The sequence below is a fragment of the Anastrepha ludens genome, chromosome 6 (assembly GCF_028408465.1).
Source record: "Anastrepha ludens isolate Willacy chromosome 6, idAnaLude1.1, whole genome shotgun sequence".
In the NCBI taxonomy this organism is placed as follows: domain Eukaryota; kingdom Metazoa; phylum Arthropoda; class Insecta; order Diptera; family Tephritidae; genus Anastrepha; species Anastrepha ludens.
In genome coordinates, this window is record NC_071502.1 from 84,481,172 (window position 1) to 84,498,952 (window position 17,781).

Consider the following 17,781-nt stretch of genomic DNA (forward strand, 5'->3'; position numbering starts at 1 on the left):
ATATAAGAACGATAACTGCATGTCTCTTCATTTCTTGAGTTAAGTTGTAGTCCGCCATATCTTATCTGAAAAAGAGCAAAAAGAAAAATAATATATAGTTTCGAAAAGTTGTAGCCACTTATACATATATGCATAGCCTCAAGTATTGTATGCACCCTGTATTTAAGCAATTTTGCAATTTTTTCTATCGTATGGGAACCGACCCGGTCTAATGTGCTCGTATGTATTTTATATTTATTTTCGAAACTTTGACATTTCTCATTTATTTTATTTTCCTCTTTCTGCTTAAAAATATTTAAAATATACATAAAAATTTAAATGTCGGCTAAAATTCGCAGTTTATTTGCCATTCTTAAAAGGAACTAAAAAAGTTAGCTAAAGCAGCTCAACCAAAATCACACCACTCTCTTTTGTTGCACTACAGTTTCATTATATCGCAACAATTTTCCAAAAAGTCTAACCATTTCCATCTGTTTGTTTATTTCTAATTGCAGAACCGAAACGTCGCCGCTTCCATCCGCTGCGTAATCTCCGCCGCATCTTCCGTCGTCGCACCATTACCAGCGTTACTGATACGCCAGCGAACGTGAACACATCCAATACATTACCACCGCCCACCAGCAGCACAAGCGAGAAGAATCTACGCAGTGCCACGCTCTCCTCCATATCCTCAGTGGTATCGGCCTCATCGCCTTCATCACCGCTAACCCACCAACAGCTGCAGGACGCCTACTCATCGCAATCGCTGCCCAAATCGAAGTCATATTCGATTAGTGGTGGTGGTAACGGCGGTAGCGGCAGTGCTGCTAGTAGTGGCAGCGTAGTGAAGTCACCGCATAGAGATGCATTATTGGCAACGGTATTAGGAGGTAAACACAAGCATCAACAAACAAAACAACAATTACAACAGCAACTGGAAGAAGTAGTGAACGACAGCGAAATGTATACAACAACATCGTCGATGTATCATCATCACCAGCACCAGCAGGTGGGCAGCAGTGGCGGTGTGCTCTTTCAGCCACCGCACTCGGTGCGGCAATCGCTGGGCGTTGCCGTTTTGCCAAGCGCCATGAATCGCAGCTTCTACGCTGAGCGTCAGAAGTTGCGCAGTGTTGGTGATTCGTCGCAGGAGCTCGACAGTAGTGGCAATGACAGTGGCAGCGCCACCGGCACAACCAGCGTCAATAACACGACAAGTGGCAGCGGCAGCGGCAGTGCGAGCGCTGGCCGTGCACATGGATGCGTCAGCAGTGAGATGACCGACAGTCAGCGCAGCCTCAGCGAGGGACGCTTGGTGGACAGGTAGGTGATATGCAAACAAATACGATAATATGATTTACATACATATGTGCGTCACACATCTACATACCTAAGGATTTACTCATACACACGCATATATGCGCACACTTTTATTTAATTAATTTATTGCCAAGTCACGTTCGTTGCACGCCGCGTATAAATGTGCCGCTGTTTTTTAAATCTGCTTTTTTTGGTGGTTGGCCAATACAAATACAAACACAAACAATTTTACATATTCGCAAACACGTTTCGATGGCTTTGTTATTGTTGCTACAATTACCTTTGCCTGCGTTCGTGTTGCGCTTTGCGGCAAAACATACAAAATCGCCGATACCTGTTCGACGCTCTGTATGTCACTGCTGCTTTCGGAAGTCGCACAAGTGATTTCCGGTGCCGGCGTAACGGTTTCACTGAAAACCCCATTCAAACAGATACTTTTGTATGTGCATGGTTTACTTTGTTTTTGTTTCTTAATCGCGTTTAGCCACTTGGTTTGCAGATTTCCTTTTCGACTTTTTGCAACAGCAACATATCGATTTGGAACACGTGACTCAACTCTTTGAAATTTATTTTTGTCCACTTTGTGTGTTTTATTTTCCTTTTCCTTTTTCAATCCCATTGATTTCCATTGATTTTTTGATGGTCAGGTCCACGATATGCGTAGCAACAACGTGAATCTGTTTACTTATATGAATGGAAAAAGCAAAAATGAAAGAAATCGTTCCTTACCGTATGGCAGATATTTTTATGGGTACAACATTTTTTTGTTAAGTAAAACATAAGAAAACAGCTAAATTTGCACTAGTTTTTATTTATTTATTTTATTTTTTTTGTTTTGGTTTTATGTGCTTTTTCCTGGCATAAATACGATCGAAGCGCCTATCGAGGGCCGACTGCTTTTAGAAAAAATCGTTTATAATATTTTATGCTTCATGCCCATAGTGGATTTTGAACCCGAGCTCGAATGCTAGTCGCGTACATACTCGACTACAGCAGTCGCAAGTGGTTTGCCATCCAATTATGTTATTAGACTGACCCTGTAAAACATGTTATTTTGATATCATGCATACGAGATCGTCCAAAATGAATCACCCTATAGGAAGATTTATCATTTATGGGCCGCCGTAGCCGAATGGGTGGTGCGTGACTACCATTCGTAGGTGCGTAGATTCAAATCTCCAGGCATGAACATCAAAATTATAGAAAACAGTATTTTTCTAACAGTATTTTCTAATAGGGTGATAATCACGACCTGTGATCTTTCAGAAACCCAGCGAGGTTACACAATCCCAAGAATACTTATTTATTTATTTTAATAATCTACAGTACAAATTACCTTACAGACTAGACAAAAATTTCAAGAAATCAAGCCAAGTTTGGCAATAAAATATTAGCAATCAACTAAATTTAAATCTTTTACAAAATCAGATGTACATAGATAAAGCGAAATCAAGCAGTCTGGAATTGGATAATGAATTATAGTATCGAAGTGTGCGAGCAATAGGTGCATTACTCGTAAATTTAGTCTTGAAGTTTTCCCATAAATAGGATAAAAATTGTGAAGACTTTTTTCGGGAACATTAAAATTTAACCGCTCAAGTAAATCTGGACAGTCGACGATGCCATTAACAACACTGAAAATAAACAAAAGTGAAAGGACTGTCCTTCTCTTTGGTAGAGATCCTAAATTGATTAGCTTTAGCCGAGAATTATAGGATGGAAAGGTCCTCAAATCGTAGGAAATGTTACACTTGCTTAAGAAACATTTTTTGAACGCTTTCTATGCTATTAATCGAAAGTTAGTCGTAAGGTGTCCAAATGACAACAGCGAACTCTGAGAGTGATGAGCGTAGTGAGAACGAACAAGAGCCGTAAACTGCAATTTATACAAATAGGTATTCGGATCAAAAGATTCAGATGTATGGGAAACACATCTTCGTTGTTTTCAATTAGGTTTGTTCATTCTACAATAGTTTTCTTGGCTCTTAGTAAGGTTTCCAACATAAAGAGGGTACAATAGAGGGTAGATTAGAGCAAAAGCATACAGGTGGGCATACAACTAAAATTACTGGACGTGCAGAACGCTTGATGATCCGAAAATTGGATCAAAACCCGATAATTTCCTTGAGAAAGGAGTTCAACGAGGAGTGTGGTATTGTCTCTCATGAAGCAGTGCGTCAAGCTATACTGCATCACAAATATTCATCGAGATCAACACGCAAGAAACCATTGCCGTCTGCACAAAATTTAAAAAAACGTCTGTATTTTGCTTTGAATCACATTTCCGCACAAGAAGATTATTGCGACGACGTTATATTTTGCGACGAGACAGAAATAATGCTGTATTACAACGTTGGGCCGACTGGAGTATGGCGCAAACCCTTGCCAGCTATACAAAATCGAAACATAATTCCCACGGTTAAATTTGGAATATTTTTCTGGGGGCTGCATTTCAAGTAAAGAAGTTGGTTACTTGGTGTTAAATTAACGACAAACAATATTTAAATATACTCGTATTGAAAGAAAAACATAGTTGGCAGTGCTAAAAAATTTAGGTTTATCACTGAGAATAGGCTGGTTGAAAGCCATCACATATACCTATTGGTCCTTAGTGTTACCAGATGGAACTCAACCTTTATGTTTCTTTGTAGTAGACATCTTGTAATACGTCTGCGTCTTTTGCGAATCTAAGTAAACTTTGAAGCTCTATCCCCGAGACGCATTCTTACTTCTCAGATTGTAAAGCTCCTAAGCATCTTAATCTGGTTCTCTGTATCACTGAGAATAAACCAGATTTTAAATTTTACCAAGATAACGATCCAAGGCTTATGGCTTGTGGCTTATCTACAATTGCGGTAAAGTTATAAATACAAAGCCCAGAGCCCAGACATGAAAGTAATTGAAAATATGTAGAAAAAAGTACAGCAGCTGAAAAGTGTTATTAAAGCTAACGGTTATCATACTAAATATTAAAGTAATCAAAAAATTTCGTATTCAAATCACACTTTCACATTACATTCATAAGGTGGTCTAGAAATTTTCAGAAATCGATTTCTTATTTTTCGATATTTTGAATCTTAAAAATATACTGTGAAATTTTTATGCGGAAATTCTCAATATTATAGCTTCTACAGCCCATTAACTAGGTAGAGAGCGGTCCGTGCGCTCCTTACCTCGAACTTTAAACGCATTTATCTCGAAACGACTTTTTTCGGCCTGGTGTTGTCAAAAAAAAAAAAGAAAAAGTTTTAGTATGTTGTCCACAACATCAAATGCCATCGCTCGTACTAGAATCATATTATTATTTCAATTATTTCGTATTTTTTTGGATTAAAACCCTAAAAAAAAACGATGTTTAGAGTGTCAAATTCATTTTGCATCAATGCATTTTTTTTTTTTTGTTTTTTTTTTTTTTAATAGCGGGACATAGCTACAGTCATACTGATTACTAATGTTTTTGTTTTGGTGTTTCAAATAAATAGAAGAGCCAAATTGGACAACACCGTTGTTGCGGGAATGTTGCGTGGAGAATCCTTAATATATTGCGGGAATGTTGCGGCAAAAGTCTTATAACAAAAATGATCCGGGAATGTTGCGTGGAGGATCCTAAATATGTTGCGGGAATGTTGCTTGGAGAATACTTAATAATATTGCGCCAAAAGTCCTATTTTTCAGAGCAAAATGAAAGTCTGCTGGTTCAGCTTCGAAATTACAATTTTTTCTCCCAATTTTATTACAAACTATTCCCTATACAATATATATACACAATTATTTCAAACAAAACCTACTTATGTTCACAGCTTCAGCGCCATTTTTAAAATTATTAAAATAAATTGTTTTGAAGTGAAACTTCTTTAGGCGCGTCGGGGGCCCCAAGGCAGATTGAAAATAGGCGAGTGAAACGGTAAGTTCGGAGCGTTACCGAAATCTGTCAAATGGGCGGGGCCAAGGAACAGCTGCTCCTTCCCACTCTCGCCTATTCGCTCTCTCGCATCGCAAGCGCTGAACGATGTGAGGGAGCCACCGAGACACGCCGTCTTCGAAATAATATGAACTGAAATGCATATAGCACACAAGTAAGCATTGAAGTAGACTGGCGACATGCAGGCAACCGACAACCGACAACGGGTATTATAGATAGCCATAGCCCGTGCAAATGAGTGCTGTGTGTGAGTATCAGATAAAGCGCCGATTGAATGTGTGTAAGCGGGAAAGCAATAAGAAACTGCTGTGAAGTAAATATATGGTAGGTATGGAGGAGACGAAGCGATACAATGAGTGCGTTTGCCAAACGAGTGACGATAGTTGAAGTAGAAGGTTGTAAAATGACATTTCAACCGTTTCGGTGATCAAAGCAAATTGATTAACGCGCCAAAAGTAGGCAAAAAATACCATTGGAAGTGCAAAGAAATGTCAGCGTCAAGTGCAACACTGCACCCAAGTGTCAAATTTGAAGCTAATAAGGACAAAAATAAATAGTACAAATTTATGTGGAGTGATATAGAAAAAAAAAAATGAAAACCTGAATTTAACACGAGAGAGGGGGGAGAGATCTAAACCGGGGCTCCCATGCATGGAGCAACCAACTTAGAAGTTTCACTTCTACCGTGCGTGAGTCTGACAGACCCTAGTTTTTCTTTTTTTTTTTTGTATGTAAAAGAAGTGAAGTAAAATACCTAAAAAAATTAAATTTTTTTATAGTAAAAAAAAATTCCAGAAAATACCCTAAATTTTCGAGCTCTAGACCACAAGTTTGAATTGTATTTGTATTTATTGACAGTGTCGAAATAGTGTGTTATTTGTTGCTTTAGTTGTTGTTTTTCCAAAGAATTTAAAGTTTTTTTTTTTTTTTGATAATTCCCTTTAAATGCTGGGAATAAATATGAATCAGTACAAACAAGAATTTAAAGATAAACAAAGAATGCTATTTTTTTCTATTGCAATCGAAAAATCGAATTTATTTTCAATGTCACAACTCATTCCCGACATGCTGTAAATATGTTTATATACTTTTTTTTAATTATGTTTATTTGTAAAGATTTCGTACATAAATCGTCTTAATCTAAATATACAAGATTAATAAATTTAAACAAAAAGTTGTTTATATAAATGTTTAATGCTTCCACAACAACAACAAATACATATCACTCATTTCTGCACACTAAACTCTCTTAAAAGTTGGATAAAAACAGTTACCAGGCGACGAAAAAAATAAAAGTTGGAAAATAACTTTCATTGACAACGGAAAAGATGGGCAATTTGTAAATTCGAGATAACAGTTATTTTAGAATGCACACTGTTCCAAGAGGGGTGATTCGGAATTTGTATTTTGGTCGACATCATTTATGAAAATCGATGTATAATTAAAATTTATTTATTTATATGAAATATATAATTAAAAAATTTATTTTTTATTTTTTTTATATAGTTATAAATAAATATGTTACAGTAATAATTATAATGTGTAGTACTAATCTAATTCTTATAATATCTTTTCAGCGACTACAGCCACGATCCACTGTCTCAATCACATGACAGCGTATTTTCGGAATCGGCATCAGCGAGTCTCTTTTCTAACAGAGATTATCAGGTAAGTTCTCAATATGCTATTATAAGAAAGTAAATTAAAAAAAAAGTGAATGTAAAAAATGCTTCTAAGTTTGTTCGATATCAGAGCTTTCGATTCACGTCGAGCATAGGTTTACAATCTTAAGTTGAAAGGCGTGCTCCGTCGCCTGCATTTGTCCTGCTGCACCAATTAATTATAAAATTAGTATGAATATAATACAAAATAATTACTATGGTATCGAAAATCACCCGATGTGGTGACTGCATGCATCACTTGAGATGGGTCACACGCTTTCAGTGACGAGGTTATCAATTAATTGCATTCAAATTGGGGTGGATTTATTGAATGAATTCTTTGAATTCTTTCATTTCAATCATAACAAGCTTGGGGCAGTATCCAAGCTTCGTAGGATTGTAGTTAGAGTTTACAGCAGCGTCCCATTGACTCCTTCGCACTATTGATTATTGAGGGCTGGGCGTTTAAATTGCGCTTCCAATGAAATTATATATGGGTACAAGGTTCTGAATGTTGTGACTGATAAACTGATAAAAAGCAATGCACTCTGGAGGTGGTCTTTTACAGAACAAAGAGCATGCGGATATTATTGTTCGAGATGTTTTTGAGCAGGCGGCTTTTAGATGGACAGCAGTCCAAAATTGTGCTTAACAATAGTCTTTTCGGTAATAGTTCTTGAAAAAATGTGAAAAAAATTCTGAACAGCCTAAATTTCTTTGGGTCGCAATTCCGTTTTTTCAAAAATTCTATAAAGACAAAATGATGTAAAATTACGATAATAACCCTTATTTTTAGGATACTGTAAAGAAAAATATTGATGTTTTCGATGAAAAATTAGTTTTTACGATAAATTCGAATTAATTCACAATTTGGACCGTTTCCGAAACTATCTTCTGAACATATAATTTCGGTAGATTCTTCAAGCGGAGACTTTAGAGTGAGTAATAAGTCTCCTTCGGATGACCAACATCATCATTTTATGAAGCCACCTGAACATCTTTTCCTCAGCTGCCCTGCTTTAGCGATACTAGTAATGATGTTTTCGTTTCCAAAAAAAAATATTGCCATTCCGGGATGTACAAATTGCTTAATGTTGCACTCAACTCTGTACAAAAGCATTTTTTTTGCCTACAACGGGTTCATATCCATCTTTGTCTGACACACGAGTTTCCTAATATTAACGTTTTAAGCAGTCCGCTGATTTTCAGAGCAATCAACTTCCCTGACAAAGTTTCTCATGCGAGAAAATTGTAGTTACTTGCGTTGAGGGAGACATTTTTTAGAATCAAGCGCAGAATTTTCTCGAGGGATTACACTTATTACAGAATCGAACACAAAAAAAGTCGAAAGCAATGAAAAGGCATATTTTTTTGGGAGAAATCAAATCGCCAGAAGGTTCTAACATTTTGGTTCCCAATTATCAACACTACTAAGGTATTTTCTAAGTAACCCTTATTTCTCTTTTCTGCTTTCTTTTTTTGTTCCAAATATAAGATTACGCAGATCGAAGTGGAGCACTAAGAGTAATTTTGCCTGACATAACTTTAGATGGGCTGTGAGAGAAAATTGTGTGAAATATGTCAAAATTCGGAAATAAAAAACAAAATTAGTTTAGGTTTGTGCAAACTTGAAAGACGATTGTAAAGAGAAGAATGTAAACAAAACTTTAAAATTAAGTCAACTCAGCAGCTGATTATATTGAAAAAGAAGTAGTGATAACTTATGTAATATGTATAGCTTTCTCTAGTTTCTTATTCATCCCCTTATTTGGATCATCATGTACCATCACCCGAGTTTCTTCTTTCAGAGTTGAATAGTTCAGACCATCAACATTTGATTGATCTTCGAAGCTTAGGACTAATATATATTTTTTGGTACTTTGACGTAAACGCCGATGCACGGAAATGAAGTAAAATCCTATAAAATTTCGTAAAGAGATAACTACTCCATACGCGATGTATACGTAAATTAAGCAGACGATGTTAAATGCAAATTGAGATATTTTTACACATAAGACATTCGTTTAGAAGAGAAGCAGCTGTAGTTTTAGATAAAATATATTACATAACCTCAAACCAAAAATCTTATATTTTGTAAAATCTGACGACCTTTGGCTATTTCGATCAGATTTGTATTCTGAAAGTCAAGAACACCCAGAAAAGTATAGTTTGGTTATTGATTCAAAATGTATGCGGACCTGTACAATCGATCACTCGCAAATTCTCACAGAAATATTTTACGAAAATTTGTGCTAGAATTTCATAATTAAATTTTCTGCGCGTATATGAAATAAACCGCAAATTGCGAGAGAGATCAACAGCAAACCAGGCTCCCTGTCTGATATACCTAGTGCACCTTCGTTTCTATGAATTTAGATAAAAAATATTACAAAATAAACAAGTTTCAAAGCAGAAAGCGAGAAAGACAAAAATATGCTCACGCCGTACCGGATTCTAACAAGAATAATAGAGGGACTTGTAATTTATATACACATTACGTCATTCCCTCAATACACTTGGCTTGACACGAAACGAAGTGGTTTTGCGCCCACTACAGTGAATTCAGACAGCAAAGCAAAAAAACTGCATTACTGAAAATATAAATTTTGTTTTCGCAAAAAGCAAAAAAATCAACAAAACATTCTACAGCGCTAACACTAAAAGCAAATACATAGATTACTAATTGCTTGTGACTGTATTCCATCACGTTGATATCAACACGATATCACATCGCATCATCGCAACACTTCAGCTCACAAATCGCATTTTATCAATATGTGCGAGTATAAACAACACTGGGCGACTACCGCAAACAATGACAACAAAGTTGGATGTAGATAAAAAGCATATCTATGGAAAAAGAAAAAAAGCAGGGAACTGTGAGTAATAGTGAGATAAAAGCAGGGCATGCGGAAGAGCGGTCAAACCGAGCTGGCACCTTCACTTTAATTAAATCAGCGCATTGTATAGAAAAATACATATATTTGTATGTATGAGTGTGCTCACGCTTATAATCTTTTTAATGCTGTGTACGATGCAAGCAGGTCAGAAATAAGTTCAAGAGATTGAAATCCACATTGTGGATCTTATAATTCCATTATATTGCATTCTTTTATAACGCTGCTCTATTTGTTGTTGTGCAATATTGTTGACTTTGTTATGGCATTTGTCGTTGTTGGTGCTGTTGATGCAATCAATTTAAATTGATTTTAATCAAATTTAATTTATTAATGTTGTTGCGCGATAAATTTCCAACGGCCATTGCAAATTGCAGCAAGCGTTAGAGAATATTTCTGATGTTGCTGCTGCTGTTGCGGAAGGCGAATGGAGGTAATCACATCACGAGATTGATTGCATTGATTGTTTGGCTGACTGGCTGGTGGGTTGGTAAGTGGGTGCTTGGGGTTGGCTGTAGCTGACATCAGCAATTTAGCAGCAGTCTCAGCAGCAGATTCGATTAAGGCACGGCATGTAGATGAGTGAGTGCGCCACTGACAGCTAGAATTGTAAATATTTTCTTTTCTGTTCTTCAACTCTTCTTCTTACTTTTCGCAACAACCCTTGTCACTGTTATCGCTGTTGCTCCAATCAACTTTCATCTGCCCATTGACATTTGACCTTCTTGTGAGAATTTCCTATCTAATCTTGCGATTGTCAGCTTACCCTTTGGCATTTTCAACTGTAATTTAAATATGATTGATTGAATTTTTGTACGTTTTGACATCTCTCAGTTGCTGAGATGCTCTCAAATGCTTTTTAAGTTCATTGTTTTCCAGGTTGTAACCTTCTGGCGCCTTCAGGGTTTTGTGTCAGTTATTTCTTTTAGTGCGATTACTCGAAAATTGTTTAGGTTAGGGACGGGCAGCAGAGTGGCACGCTCGCAGCAGAGCGTGCTAGCAAAGTGCTAGATGAGGGGGCGACAAACTTACATCAGAAGGGTAAGCAATAGGCGTGTACGTATATTAATCAGTTCTGAGCAACGCATATGTGTTTGTAAAAAAGATAGTGAAGCTTTGCCAATAGCAAAGTTACCAGATAAGGGGACTTCATTCCATGTTAGGGGATTTTGAAGTGTTGGGATTTGCTAGATCTTTCATAATAAATAATAAAATGCTTTTCGTTTTTTTTTTATTGGAAACGCTTCTTTGAATATTAACATCATCTTTGCAAATTTCTATTTTATTTACTTTTATAATTTTTGTAATCAAGAAGCATAGGCGATTTTATAATCAAGAAGTTTGAACACTCGCATGTCAAAGTTTCATAGTTTCAAACTATGTGGAGAAAAATTTGTACTGACAAATCGGTGTATATTTTTCTGAATGAAAAAATTGTCTTCGTTTACATATAAGTATGTATGTATATCGTATGACTTTATGTTAGTGAATTGTTTTAAAGAAATGCAGCAAACAGTAATCTCAACCAGCCATGTTTTATTTAAACAATGCATGTTATAAATTTTATGTTGTTAAAAAGGACAATTTATACATGTTTCCATTAAAAAAATAGAGGATTTTTTCAAAAAACATTGAGGAAATTATCATAGCAGAGTGGGTATTCTTGGTGAGTACTTAGTTGCTCTAAAATTCAAAACGCATATGGCAATGCGCACAGTATGACAAAGTACACAAAAATGATTAGAGAAATTTGTTTGCATCCGCTCATGGATTTCGCACCATCGGTGGCAACGCAAACCACTTTTCGCCATGATACACCCATGCGTTCAGTACATTCATTAACACATTGAAATAAATCTTCACCTTTAGTCGTCCCTTTCATTGGAATAATGTCCAAAAGTTCTTCACATATATTTGGGTGGGCATCAACTCCTCGGATAAAAATCGCTATGTCAGATATATCTGTACTGTTGTCAATTGTCAATGAAATCGCTGTGAATGATTTTATACGCTCTTTTAACTGCGGTTTTGTAATTTCCGCCATTTCATCTACTCGTCTGTTTATAGTTCTACGAGATAAGGGGACAAAATTCCTACTGCTTTTAATATACAAGACTTCACCAATTCGCCATCCGAAAATGCACGATTCTCACGAACAAGGTTTAACGCGATTTCATAAGTCGCATGCTTTGCATCTACAACGTAATCTTCGTTTTCCTAAGAAATTAAAAAAAAATTTTAGTAATTTGAATTTTTCCGACCATCTGTAATTTGGCACATCGAATCGGGCTCTTCGTTTAGACTTAAGGATTTGTATATACTTTTCCTTTCTTTTCCTACATTTTCATCATATTCACTCCTGTGCAGCTCATGTCTCTTTATGTTAAAAACCTTACACACCACACGCTTTTCACATACAAGGCATTGTGATACTCCGTCTACATATTTGCATAAAAAAGTTACCCTCCACTTCGGATTCAAATTTAACAATGTTCTTTTATTTGAGGTCATGCTGAACCAAATGTTTTATATTTAATATTTTATTTAACTTTGTTTATCTAAATTAAAAGTTAAAACAGAGTAATATATTACACATTAGAAATAAATTTATGTTTTTGTCGGCAGTTGAACACTGTGCACTTTGTTTTGACGTTCGCCGCTTCAAATTTTTAAATAGAATTTTCAGCACTTTCACTGCATCCACACCATACAAATACACTTAATATTAGTGGTTTTTTATGCAACAATAATATGTAACTTACGGTCTCAAAAAATATCGTCGAAAAATGAAGAAATTACGAAAAAACTGATTTTATTTATGAAATGTCAAAACTTATGGGTAAGAGTTGCCGCAGTTGTTAAATGTGGGAATCAATTTTGGAAATTGTTGATTTTATTATTCATTGTGCAAATCAGAGTGTATTGGATTTATATGGGCGAAATTAGTTGTCAATCACGTCCACTTTTTATGAAAAATAAAAGAAAAAATGGTATCATATATTAGCTAAAAATTCTGAAAAATTTGACAAACTTCGGTAGCTGAAGAGAGTTTGCAGTTTTATAAAGTAATTTGCTAAAAAAATTGATTTTCTGGGTTTCATAAGATAAGTGTGAATAATTTACAGATTCGTCAGTATATGCAGTGATCAATATTATTGAAGATTTAACTGTCAGTGCTTTCCAATATGTAAGATTTTAATTTAGTCTCAAATGAAATATTTTCAGAAGCCTTAATCTTCTTTACATCTAGCAATTAAAAAACAGTATTACGCGAACTTTTGAAATGTTTTATTGCATGTCTATTGTTGTTTATTATCTTAATTCATTATCATAATAGAAAGTGTAATATGTTTTTAATTTAGTTGTTGAAGAAAAATCTACCAAAACACCAAATTTTTTAGAAATTTTTTGATATGAAGTTAAAAGTTGTCATCCCTGGTAAGAGTTCATGAATAATTGCTCTCTCATTCAGGATACAAACACAGACACAACTCGCTCAATTTTTCTGTTTCTTCCCTGTGCTTTGTTATCCCCCTTCACCTAGCACTTTTAGCTCGCAGAAGCACACGCTGCTGCACAGTGCAAATGTGCTGAGTTTGCCCATCACTAGTTTAGGTTAATATGTGGAGTCACAAAAATTGCATAAAATGATTAAGGTCACTGAATTAATAATAATTTTTTTGTCGCTGTCCCTCTGTTTTACCTTGAATTGTTAATATTCAATATCTGCCCTTGATTTTTTTATAAAATGCTATGTATGCATTTGTGTTTCAATAGACAGCAAATGACATTTTACTATTTTCAATGCATCTATTATAATTTAGATATATTTTCTTTAATACATTTGTTATTTAAGTTGTCGCTTTTGAAATACCAGTAAATATGCAACTCATTGTGACTCACGAATAGCTTAAATTGGTGTTTGTGACTGACTTTTTCTCTGTCATTTTTGTATGAATAGGCAACAGTAAATGCGAGTCTAATACGACGACTTAGTATTTTAGTAGTTAGTTCGAAATGACATTGAATTAGTAATTTGAATAAAAGTAAATGTCCCTTGGCTTTTCGGATTTCATTCACTTCAGTTTAATTCAATCTACATAGTTTTTGCACCAATGGGCTAAGTTGCGCACATTTCAATACCAACGCCTGCATATCAATTGCAGAAATGTAATGAAATCATCCAAGATCCAAGTTCCACTTAATGAGGCTAGCAATCATGTAGCCATTTGACTTTCGCTGGTACTATGACAACTTCAAAATTGTATGAAAAATGTCTTTCGATTACAAGTATCCCTCGTATAACGCGATAGTTACGTTCGAGAAGAATTACGCGTTATGTAATTCCGCGTTATCTAAAACATAGTTTTCATATAAATTTGGGGGTTATGTTCCAATAGGTTTTTTTTTAAATAAAATACATACAAAATAACAGATGCACATATATTTCAACTCAATACTAAAGTTCAGACTTTTTGATACAATTAAAAACACAAGATATGAATAATAATACATATGTACATACATATTTCAAAATTCAAAAAACAAAATTTAAATAATTATGTGCACATTAAAAAATTTAAAAACAAACTAAAACAAATTAAAGGTTTATTAAAAACTTTATTGTTATTCTTCAAACTTCATATGGTAATTAATCTGTTTTACTGTCTTCAAAGATTTTTGCACGTGGGCGTTTTGGGGGAGCAATAGCTTCATCAGAAGATATTTCTTCAACATAGTTTTCGCTATTGGATAAGAAACTAGTTGTGGGACCTTGTGGTTCTTCTACTGGTTTTATAATTGCAAAATCTGTTATCAGTTTTTGGTGGGTGGTTTTTTTAAGCTCCTTTTCAATTTCGTAATAAGGTGCTAGATTAATATCTATTCTATCTATCTAAGGCAAAAAAGGGTAATTTCGGTTTACATTAAAAATACATTACATATTATAAATATGTGGTACGCAAATTATTGTTACCAGATTTTATAATTATGTATTTTCCCCTTCGCGTTATATAAGCCTAAATTTCGCGTTGTACTGAAACCTAATTTTTCCAAATCGCGTTATATCGAAACCGCGTTGTATAAGACCGCGTTATACAAGGGATACCTGTACTTTTTAAATTACTTGAAGGAAGCGTAAATGGAATTGGAACAAGAAACTACAATTCTATTCAATGAAGTTGAAGAAAGTTTATTACATTCTTACTTTCTTTCAAATTACTTGGAAGAAAAACTGCATTACTAGAGCATAATTAATGTCAATTATAAAAATACAATTCCTTGTAATGGAGTTGAAAATAATTACTTTTAAAATTACTTCAAAGGAGTTTAAGAAAGTAATCAATTATTTTGCTGTGGACTAAAGGAATCGATTACTAATTTCAATTCTTTATAATTTGTAATTGAAAGTAATATCATTCCCAAAGGAATAATTACGACCAGATTTCCGTGAAACTACCTCCTTTTTTGTACCACGATCTTTCCCCCGTTAAAGTGCAGGGTCTTTGAAGTCGAGCTTATTTCCTAAAATCAAATTGAATACATATTTTGTTTGTTGCTTTTGGCATAAGTCGACCTGAAAAGCTCTGCATCATAATTGACCAATTAGAGTAGTCAAGCCAAAGCTTTTAAGATAAATATTTACAAACAATATTTTGTAATAAAATATCTGATAGGCTTCACACCCATCCCATTCCTCTTGCATTTAATATTTAGCAAACCCTGATGACCGCAGCTAATGGCAGGCTAAAAAGCCTTGACCAAAAACAAACATACCAAAATAGTTGTCAAACAGGCTGCACGCGCCACAATGGTAAGACTTAGAACAAAAAAAATTCACATCAAGCGAAGCTACCGATTTTTCCACTCCACTCCTCCACCGCAAGCCCATTCAATGACAAAAGCAGTGCCTTTGTGAAATCTAAAACTGCAGAAATTGTAGAAGAAGTTGAAATGCTGTTTTACAAAAATGCTTTACGATCTGCAGCAGCGACCGCGTGGACCGAGCTGTGGCACGCTTGGCCGCTTGAGTGCTTGTAAATGAAAACCGTAGCAATAATGCTGGCAGCAAAACCAAAAGCAACAAAAAAAAAAAAAACACGCAACAAAACCCACTCACGCCGGTCAAACTGGACTCATCGATAAAGCAACTTGAGCAAGCGAACACTACCTAGTGGCTGTCATAGAGACTTCTTATTAGATTAGACTGACCAACTGGCCAACAAGTTGCCGACAGCCATGACTGCCTCAGTTGTCTGCAGCTGCAACTTGCAACTGGTAACTTGCCGTTTGCCGCCTCATATAAAAAGTTGCACTGGCGCAGGAACGATGCAGGAGTTTAGGGGCGTGGTGGGCGGCAGTTTTGCTAAAGACTTCTTAGCAAAACCATAGTTACTAGATGGTGTTGCTGCAACTTTTTCCACTTCTCTTTCTCTGCTTTAAAATATTTGCAATCTGGTTAGCAAATAAATCGCATTTCTTTCTATGCTATTGAACTCCAGCTCACTTTTCTATTAAATCAGTTCGCTGGCAGACGCTCGAAAGTGTGCAACAATACAACCGATTTAGTAGCTAACCGACAGGCGCAAATTTTTCGTAGTGTCAAGAATTTTGCAATAATCTTTGGAAAGAAATCTCCCCTTTCTGTTGCGCACCAGTGACCGAGAAACGAATATGTTTACTTGAATACTTAATCCGCTTATTTTGATGGAAAATTTGATAGCTTTTCGTTAAAGCGAAGCGAAGTGGTGGCGGCAATTCTGAACGGTTTCGTCGAGTGCAAATCGTAAAAGTGTCATTTAAATTGAAAAAAGAAAATCATTTGTTGATCGAAAGCAAGTGATACACATACTTATGTATGTACGTATGTTGTGTTAGTAAGTCGACGTTTTACGGGTACGAGTATGAAGCGTGACGTTACGGCCAAGTGTTAAAGAAAAGCGTAAAAAATTGAAGAAGCAGCTACTTTTTTGTATGCAAATAAAAAGAAGCGGATTGTGGCAATTTGATGCAGTGCTTTGGGAAATCATAAGTATTTTTAGCACTTCAATTTGTGTTATAGCCATCGTAATTTGATGCAATGAAAGTGTTTATAAGGAACAAAAAATTATTTGAATTTTGCATGGTTTATTTTTTCATTTTTATGAATTTACAAAAATGATTTGCGAAAATGCATTCATTGCTAAAGTGCACAGAAACATTTATTAAACTTAAATTGTATCGAAATGAACATTTAACAAAAATTGTCTTTGTGCAAGGTCGCGCAAATTTAATCATCCAATTTTGTTTTCGAAGAACTTTTTTTACTAAATATATTAAAAAAAAAAATTGTTTTGAATGATGGACATTTTAATTTTCTAGTTAAGCGCTCTGTTTGTATACTGCAGCTGTCTAGTTCACAAGCGTCAAATATAACTGACCAGTTACAAAAATTATAAATCTTCCGATAGGATGATTAATTTTGCACCACTTGTATATCTGTGTAAAAGTGTGAGTTTCTCTATACGAGGGTGAATCTGTAAGGTCCTAAAAATCAAAATAGGAAACTCTTTATTCATTCAGTAAAATAATATTTTATACGACTTACTCTTTATTACCAACATTTCTAAAAAAATGTTAATGGCCTCGAAATTGAAAGATTTCTGGAGTCGCTTGATGGTTTTTCATTCGACCCAAAGCGATGTTTTGCAAAAACCGAATAGCAAAATTATATAACATATCAGTCAGGAAATTAGGACGCGTTTTTTCGAAATATGCCCCTTAATAAGCAACTGAATAAAGTGAAAACTTGCAAATTAAGAATAAAAAATAATATTCTCCAGGAGGCCAATCGGTCATGGAGAGAAGAAAATACTTGGGTTACAACCAGGCTAATTTGGCCGCGAATAGATAAGGAATTGCTCAACCTCTGAAGAGAGAACATCTTGACGGTCGTAGCTTGTGTCATCGATCACATGGCTGTTAGGTAGGCACTCTTCTAGGCTAGGAGTATTTTCGCATGAAT

General features: G+C 35.3%; 1 protein-coding gene across 3 annotated transcripts in view; it reads left to right on the plus strand.

Moving 5' to 3' along the window:
- The window catches only part of LOC128866047 (probable serine/threonine-protein kinase DDB_G0282963), a 285,646-nt gene that overhangs the window by 228,492 nt on the left and 39,373 nt on the right, over positions 1 to 17,781 (plus strand). For all 3 annotated transcript variants that reach the window (XM_054106520.1, XM_054106519.1, XM_054106522.1), the window contains 2 exons: positions 495 to 1,302; positions 6,799 to 6,889. In XM_054106520.1, coding sequence (XP_053962495.1) covers positions 495 to 1,302; positions 6,799 to 6,889 — 899 coding nt within the window. The remainder of the gene's footprint in view (positions 1 to 494; positions 1,303 to 6,798; positions 6,890 to 17,781) is intronic.